This window comes from Nicotiana attenuata, chromosome 8, assembly GCF_001879085.1.
Source record: "Nicotiana attenuata strain UT chromosome 8, NIATTr2, whole genome shotgun sequence".
In the NCBI taxonomy this organism is placed as follows: domain Eukaryota; kingdom Viridiplantae; phylum Streptophyta; class Magnoliopsida; order Solanales; family Solanaceae; genus Nicotiana; species Nicotiana attenuata.
In genome coordinates, this window is record NC_031996.1 from 31,969,307 (window position 1) to 31,977,841 (window position 8,535).

The 8,535-nt window shown below is 37.1% G+C and overlaps 2 protein-coding genes across 2 annotated transcripts; one reads left to right on the top strand and one right to left on the bottom strand.

Moving 5' to 3' along the window:
• On the top strand, positions 3,829 to 5,725 carry LOC109231196 (protein SPIRAL1-like 3). The gene is made up of 3 exons (XM_019396778.1): positions 3,829 to 3,935; positions 4,585 to 4,868; positions 5,458 to 5,725. The coding sequence occupies exons 2-3, from the start codon at positions 4,623 to 4,625 to the stop codon at positions 5,548 to 5,550; spliced, it is 339 nt and encodes a 112-aa protein (XP_019252323.1). The 5' UTR covers positions 3,829 to 3,935; positions 4,585 to 4,622; the 3' UTR covers positions 5,551 to 5,725.
• Positions 7,540 to 8,171, bottom strand: LOC109231841 (60S ribosomal protein L39-3). Its single transcript, XM_019397465.1, has 2 exons — positions 7,981 to 8,171; positions 7,540 to 7,902 (listed from the first exon to the last, which is right to left on the bottom strand). Exons 1-2 carry the CDS (start codon positions 7,981 to 7,983, stop codon positions 7,750 to 7,752), a joined length of 156 nt encoding a protein of 51 aa, XP_019253010.1. The 5' UTR covers positions 7,984 to 8,171; the 3' UTR covers positions 7,540 to 7,749.

The following is an 8,535-nucleotide window of genomic DNA, read 5'->3' on the forward strand; positions in this document are numbered from 1 at the left end:
AACTCGTTGTAAGTTCGAGCTAGGTCGAACCCTTCTTTTGGCGATGGCCGTTGGCCGTAGGAGTGTTATATCAAGCATGGTCGAAATGATGACCCATTGTATTCCTGCTGGGGGACACTACTTCGTCGTTGTTTTATATGCGTGCGTCGAGGCGGGCTCTGGTTTGCTTAATTTCACTTTCATTTGAAGGGTACTGTGCGTTCCCTGGGTGAGTCCCAGTTCGCTCAATTTTGCTTTCATTGGAGAATATTGTGCGTTTCCTCGGTGAGTCCCAGTCCGCTCAATTTTGCTTTCATTGGAGAATATTGTTCCTGGGTGAGTCCCAGTCCACTCAATTTTGCTTTCATTGGAGAATACTGTGCGTTTCCTGGGTGAGTCCCAGTCCGCTCAATTCTGCTTTCATTGGAGATTATTTTTATTTTTATTCCTTCCTTTTTTTGATAGTTGCTCTGTACCGAGCCACTTCTGTTATTTGTGATGTGCTGCGGCTTGGAGGGTTTTGCTCGGTCATTACTTGTGGGGCGGTACGCTACAGAACCATTTTCAGGGATGTTTTGGAGGTGTCAGTCCTTCGCTCGCATACCCATGCGAGTGCTCGCGTTCCTGTTTTGAACCAATAAAAGAGTGAAGATAAACCAAAATGAAATTGTTTGTTACCTCGACTAACAAGCTGGTGAAAGAAGGAGCGGCGTTGTAGGGTTACTCGCTCCGCCTAGTCCTCGAATGGTGGTTTTGAATTTGGCGGCCGTGCTCGGCTTTGTTGTTTACTGCGTCAGGGCCTCTCACGGGTTGGGCCCACCTCACTCGCTGAAGTGTTGAAACCGAGTCCCGGTCCGATCTCGCCCGATTTGCACAAACGAGGGGAACAAGTAATACTTCGTTCATGGATCATCCGGTACGTGGGGGGATGTGAAAATAGGACAGGATGTGCCCGCTCTTTCAGAAGACCCCACAGCAGCACGTATGGCGGGTTAGTGTATAAGGTAGGTACATCAAACGGGGATGTGGTCATGCCAGACAACCGCAATTTTATTTCAAACGTGCATATATCGTGCCAAACCCATCGTTACAGGTGAGACATGGGTTTTTTGTAGACATTGGTTATAACTTCCATTTTATGTAGCAACCTGACCTAGATTGGTATGGTCATCTCGAAGGCTTACCTACCGCTCTTTCGAGTTGGTGTACGTGCCGAGATGGTGAGGCCATAACAGCCTGGTAGCGATATTTCGCCAGTTCTAGATCTAAAAGAAACTAAAAAAAATTGGCTAAGAAATCCCCATAGATGGCGCCAAATTATTTAACCAAAAGATCGTTAAACCCTTTAGTTAAGCCAACAACTAATAGAGAGAAAGGGGGTAAATCTTAGCCAAACATAATTATCTTTAGATCAAAACATATTGAGTACAAAAATTGGAGAAGAACAAACTGATTTAATATTTCTTAAGATGATTATCATACATCGAGTAGAAATGATAAGCTTACATCTATAATAAGTTTACACCCTAATCGAAAGAGCACAAAAGGAGAAGAGAGAAAGCTGTTGATAGCTAAGAGATTCCCCCTTTGCTGGTTCCGTAAAGATGGCTCTAAATGTAATAGCCCGATCTCCCCCTTGTAACGGTCTCCTGCCTCTCTATATATATTAACAATTTTTCCTTTTATCCAACGGTCTTTGATCGGCGTGCTTTCTCATGACTGAGTCCTTCATTATTTGCTAAAGACATTACACTTGTCCTGCGATGTAATCTTTCTAACGGCTTGACCCCGGCAGAGACCGTGGTACTCGTCGCCACTACGACTCGTGGGCACGACCATGGAGACGTCGACCTCTCACCGTCTCATTTAATGATAACCATCTGGTGGTCAGATTTTGACCCATATAAATATAATCCTAAATAGCTTGAAGCGATAAGCTTTTATTAGGCTGAGACTTTGGTGCCAACTAACAAAATTAATGGTAAATGAACTCTTAAGCCCAACAGAATTTGATAAGACGTTTTAGTGTCTTACTTGGTGAAAATGAATACCCCCATAGGTAGTTTGATAGTCATTATTTGAAGTACAATATTACCGTTTGAATTTCAATGATTCCGATTATGATTGGTCTAATTGACATTTACTCTCATAATTGTGTGATTAGAAATACTTCAAAACTTTAATTATCTTTGACATGATTAATGATATTTGTTTAAAGATAGAGAAAAGGTCGTAACCTGATAAGCTTAATAGCTCTCTCTCCCCCTCCCGAAACACACACACAGGCCTAGACATGTCCATTGGAGCTTGAACGAAGGATTGAAATACTCCGAAGAATAATTTAGGCACACGCAAAAAATTCAGCAAAAACTATATAGAAAAAATTCATTAAATTAGGAAGAGAACTTAAAGGAGGCTTTTTCATAACTCATAAACTCTTGAATCTCTCTAAATCGTAACTACCTCTCCACACTAGAAAATATGTAGTAGCACCCCTATTTATAATACTACAATCCAAAATTAACTAGACTAACAAAACCTATTCCAATATGAACTTGATAAATAAAACCTAACTAGACATGGATTAAATAAACTAGAAAATACCAAATCCTAAACAACTTAGGGATACTAAATAATCTCGATTTAATTTCCAATATTGAATAGTCGATGATATTCCTTACGTTTTTGGTCTATTCATTACCTTTTCTATACTCCCTCCGATCCAAAATAAGTGATTTTTTGGCCTTTTTTTTATGGTCCAAAATAAGTGAGATTTCAAGAATTAATTAATTATTTTTTTCCTACATTGTCCTTGGAGTAAATAGTATTGGAATATGTGTTAGGAGTGTTTATGTGAGATAATAAAGGTTAATATGGTCAATTCCATTGCTAATTAATGCTAAAAGGTGGATTCCTTAATCTGTGTGAAAACATCCAAAAAATCACTTATTTTGGACCGGAGGGAGTAGCAGATTGCCTCGTATTTGCCATTCCCATAATCCCATTAACAGAACTCCAGCTTGAAATAGGTGGACTTCAAGTGTCTTAATTTATTCTTTCACTTTTGACTACGGTTAAAATTAACTTCAAGTTAGAGCTTTATTAGAGGTCAAGTGAAAAAAATGAGATATTTTCCTAACAGTGAGAATATTAGTACATACAAATTTTAACGAATAACAGAGTTGTTCAATTTCAAATACTATTACAGAAGGAAATTTGACCCTTTTTTCTAAAAAAAAATATACCTCCTATTCTAAAAAATTGGAAATTTGACCCTTTTTATTTTTATTTTACCATTGAACCAGCAGGCCGTTTCTTTCAATGGATTTGAGGACCCTTTCGCCAAAAGAAATATATACACACAGCAAAACAAAATGTGGATATTATCGTCGGTAGGCCAAATGGAACGTGGTAGCCGCTCCTTTTTGTCGGTTTCTTTCAAATTTCATAATTTTCTTTTAGGAAATTTGCTCATTTAGTCCCTCAAATATCAATAAATTTTAATTTTAACCTTCTGATGCTTAGCAAATTTAACCTTCAATTAATTGAAAATACATTTTTTATCCTTCTCCTTGTAACTCTTCACAAATTTAAAAAATGATATACCATTATATTTTTTGACTACCCATGATTATGTTAAGTTTTTAGTTCTAGTGTTGTTACTCCATATTTGAAGGTAATATTTTTAAAATAGTCAAAATATAAAATATTTTATATACAAAGGGACCAAAACACTCCTTAATAAACTTGAAGTTAAATATCTTTAGTCATATATATCATAAGGACAAAAGGTTATAATTTATCAATAATTAAAGGGCCAAAAGTGTTATTATCCCTTTTATTTTTAAACATTCAAATTCACAAACTAAAAACCCTTTATTTATACGAAGCTTTCTCCCAACCGGTTCCTCTCTCCGTCTCTCGCTTCTGTAACTGATTCGGCATTGATACCAAAGGTATGGAAAAATTGTAAAAAATTACTCAGAAATTTCAATCAGCTCGATTTTCTTCTCCCCTTCTCTAATCTTCTTATAGCATTTCCCCCTTTTTTTTTGTATCATTGAAATGCTTTATCTCCGTGGCAGGATAATTGTAGTTGCTGTATATGTGGATCGTGTTAATAGATATTAACGCTCATTTTATCTGTCCAATCTGAGTTTTCTTTTATTAATTTTATTTTAGTTCTAATCCAACTGTTGTTCTCTTAAAAATGCCATTGTGGGTTGTGTTCTAGATCTTGTGCTCTTTTTATGGGAAAATGGTTAGCTTAAGATAATTGGAATTTGATTTTAAAAAATTATCTATTTATCTAAATTTGACATATAGACCCTGTTTCCAGAGGCTAATTTTTCCTTTTCTCTGATGGATCTAAAGTATTTTGGGTTGAATGATTTCCAATTCCTTTTCTCAATGGATCTTCGCCTTGAAATTTGCTGGTGAAGCAAATTCTGTTTATACTTTCATATTCGACAAGTTTCTATGGATCATAACTTATTTGATCTATTTACATATGATCTTCTTAGAGAAAGAGAGAATATTTTGATCAATTTCCAATCATCCATCTTAGATAACTTCCTTAAAAACATATATTTGATGATTATGCAGTACTTGGGGTTTTTTGTTGAGAAATCAATCAATTAAGGATGGGTCGCGGAGTAAGTGCTGGGGGTGGCCAGAGTTCTTTGGGATACTTGTTTGGAAGTGGAGAGCCTGGTAACAATTCCCAACCTACTCGCAGCCAGGAAAAAGCTCCAAGTAATGAACCTGCCTCAAAGCCAGCTGCTGTTTCACCACCTGTGGATAACACCAAGAATGTTCCAGCAGGCATTCAGAGTAGCACAAACAACTATCTTCGTGCTGATGGGCAGAACTGCGGCAACTTTCTAACAGTATGTTAGCTATCAACTTCTTATAATTCATGGTGCCATTTTTTTGAACTTGGAGTGCTTTTTACAGTATGTGAACTTGTATCTGTGTTGAATTGTGCGACTATATCATCTGAAAGTTTAAGTTGTTAGAAAGAGTATGATTAAGTTTTTGATAATTGATTACAGTTGAACCTATGACCTTTGTCTGTTGTGATACCATATTGAATAGTGTGATCATCTCATCTAAAAGCTTGAACTGTGGAAGAGAGTCACTTTCATTTATTTAGTAATATCTTCAACAATCTTCTATGCTATCCACACGGTTGTTCTTATTTGAATCCATTCATCTATTATTGGTGCATGTATTTGCATACTTTTTCTTTCTTTCTTAACAGATCTCTTGTTTTCTTAATACCCAAACTTCTGAAGCCTCGTCACTTTGTATATGCTATAAGGGGTGGTTAACTGGCTCAGTAGGCATGACCAGTCTGCATATTTAGGCCTTGATTTCCTTGCCTATCCAATGACAAGAATGTTGATAAGTATCAGCACCTTCTAGGCTTGCATGAAGATTTAACTGTTATAAATCTTTCTCCTGGAATGATTGCAGGATAGGCGTTCGACCAAGGTCCAAGCAGCACCTGGTGGTGGATCTTCCCTAGGGTACTTATTTGGTGGTGGCAGTACTGATGGCAGCAAATGATGCCATGTAACATCAACATTTGGTTTCAATAGTTTGCTTTCCAAGTTATGGTTGAACTAGAAATGGATTTCATTTACTGCAAATCAAGTAACTTTTTTCGCAATTGTAATAGTGTTTAATTGACACAGGAGTCAAACGGCTATGCAAGTGCTGAATGCATTCCATTATTTCTATATTGTTGGAGTAAGCACTTCCTCTTTAGTTTAATCTGTTGAATGTGATAGTTAGTGGATTAAAAAAATGGTTATACGTCCATATTATCCACTTAAAAAATGATTAACCAATGAGTTTAACTTACATTTGAAAAGATTCAAATTTAGGGTATGGGAAAGTAGGAATTCTCCCAAAATTGATCATATTCAAGAAGCTATAGAATCTGCCAGTAAACTCATTTTTGCCCGTATTAAATATGGATTGGGTCGGATAATTTATCCGTTTTTGCATTACCCGTTTTTGACCCACCTATATCCGACCCTACCAGCCCATTTGCCACCCCTATTGATAATGATAATCGAATATGGAGTTCTGTTAGATTAAGTTGAACATGCCACGCCGTATGTAAACAGCAGCAAGGAAACTATGATGAATATCAACACATTCGTCTGCCGTTTCATGAGGAAATTGATCTCCTTAATTGTTGAGATCCAGAATTATCACTCAATAGAGTGAAAAAACATGTCATTGTTATCAGCAGCATGTACCTTTCAAAATTGTTCTTCAAGTACACCGTATATCACCAAACTAAACTTTTGCAGAAGAAGTCCTCTTGACTGAAATTTTTTACTGAATTCAGCAGAGAACATAACCTGTAGCGGCATAACGAACCAGATTTGAACCGTACTAACCAGTAACCATAACATTTACATTCATTTTCATAAAGGTAGCAAAATTATTACTACTAGTGTTTTGGGCAAACACCCGGTTCTTCCTACTTTTCTTTGATGAGACCAAGGACTGTGAAAACTGTACAAGACACAGTTTCATAAACCACAAATGAAATTAAAAACTGACAGTTCAAGTAGCAAACAATGTTGAGATCTAACTCCAACATTCTGCTGCTGTCATTGACGACTTTGAAATTGAATAAACGGTAAATTGAAAGCAGCTGATGCATCAAAACGATACACCTGCAGTTCTGATGATTTAACAAATGTTTAACAGGCTCACAGGGCACTCTTAAGAAGAGGTGGAAGCACCAAGATGATATGGTGTTTGATTAATTTCCTTCATCTCCAAAAAACTGTTAAATTTCAATACACTGCAGCAAATAACAATTGTTATTGGCTTTTAACATGCAGAATCATCAGCAAAACATTAGTCATTGCCGTTTTCTCACTGTCTAACACCTCTTCACCCAACTCCCTGTTGGAGCGGAAGCAATAACCTGTATATATCGGGAAGGCAACTCTATGGCTGACACTACGCAAAGTATGGAAGCTCCAAGCAACCAACAACGGAGGGAGATAACACTATGTTCTGGGAAATACCTCCGGACTTTATTTTACATATTTTTAATAAAGACAAATTGGAAAAAAAACGCTATGCGATTTATCCCTATGTTATGTAATAACTAAACCTTCTATGCTTTTAATATAAAGTCTCTCCTTTCATTAGCAAAAAAAAAGTCCCAACACCAAGGCTATGAACCATCAAGCAAATCTTTTGCAAATTTCAAATTAGCTTTCACGGGAAACATTTCCTTCATACCAATAGCACCAAAGAAGAAGGAAAAAAACCAAAAATATAGCTTTGGGCATGCTTCTCTGGTTATCAAAAATTCCCTGGAACTCAAGTAGGAAAGCCAAGTAGGCAAGTACCCCATGAATGAAGCAGAAGGTTACATCCTCCTTTTCTCCTCAAATTAAAGAAAATGTGCAAAAGAAGTTTCAAATAATCATATATAATTCCTGGTTCCCAATTAATAATCGACTAGCTGTTCACTAGCACAATAACACAATGCCGTATCACAAAAGCAAAATCGGAACCACAAGAAAAATGAGGTAAACTAAATTTGATTTCAGCTTATAATTAAGTAGCAAACATCACAGTAAAACTTTGTGCACACCTTCGCACAGGAATCATAGTTATGACAACTCCAAATTTAAAGAACTAATTCTGAAAATTAAATCTAAAGAGAAAACCCTAACAGAACTCCGCAGCTCATGGTCCAGAGATAATGGGGGAAAAAGAGATGGATCCTTAGAATCCGAGCTTGGTGCGGCGCCAGTGCCTTCGCTTGGCGTTGTAACGGATGGTGTTGTCAGTGCGCATGCGGATCCAGTAAGGAATAGGCCTGTTCTGCCTCTGCTTCTTCGCCAGCTTCTTCTTTATCATGAATGTCTTGTGCGAAGGCTGAAATTGCAACAAACACATAAATCAAACAATCGTCACCGTAAACGAAGGGCAAAGGGAAACAAAGCAGTGGCGTACCATTTTCGGTTCTGCTCAACGAACTTGGCCTGCGAGACGATGGGACTGAGTCGGGAGCGGCGGATACAGAAACCCTAAGCACAAACTTATTTATACGTTCGTCGGTTAACTTGTTTCGTTTTACAAAGCATAACTCACAAGTTCACAATTAAGTATAGTTAAAAGTATTTCAATATTTCAATAACAAGATGAAAAAAAAAGTATTTCAAAGATATTTGTGAAATTAACATTTCAGGTCATCCATAAAGTATACTTAAGCTACACTGTGATTACAAATTTATTAGATCAAACAAGTTGTACAAAAGCACAACTTTATTTATTACTCCCTCCGGTTCACAATAAGTGTCCAATTTGCTTTTTCATTTTGGTTCAAAATAAGTGTCTAGTTATGTAATCAAGAAAGAATTCAATTTGTTTTTACAAAATAACCCCTATGTACATATCTGTATTGGGTGATACCCTTTTTTGCTTGAGCCCGACCGGGTTGGGTCCGGTCCGGAGCAAGTCGGGGCCATCGAACCCGACCTGGATGCAAGGTAGAACGACGGCCACGTC

Coding starts and splice junctions, on each gene's coding strand:
- LOC109231196 (XM_019396778.1), top strand. CDS start 4,623: ATGGGTCGCGGAGTAAGTGCTGGGGGTGGCCAGAGTTCTTTGGGATAC. Junction 4,869..5,457: donor ACTGCGGCAACTTTCTAACA/GTATGTTAGCTA, acceptor GAATGATTGCAG/GATAGGCGTTCGACCAAGGT.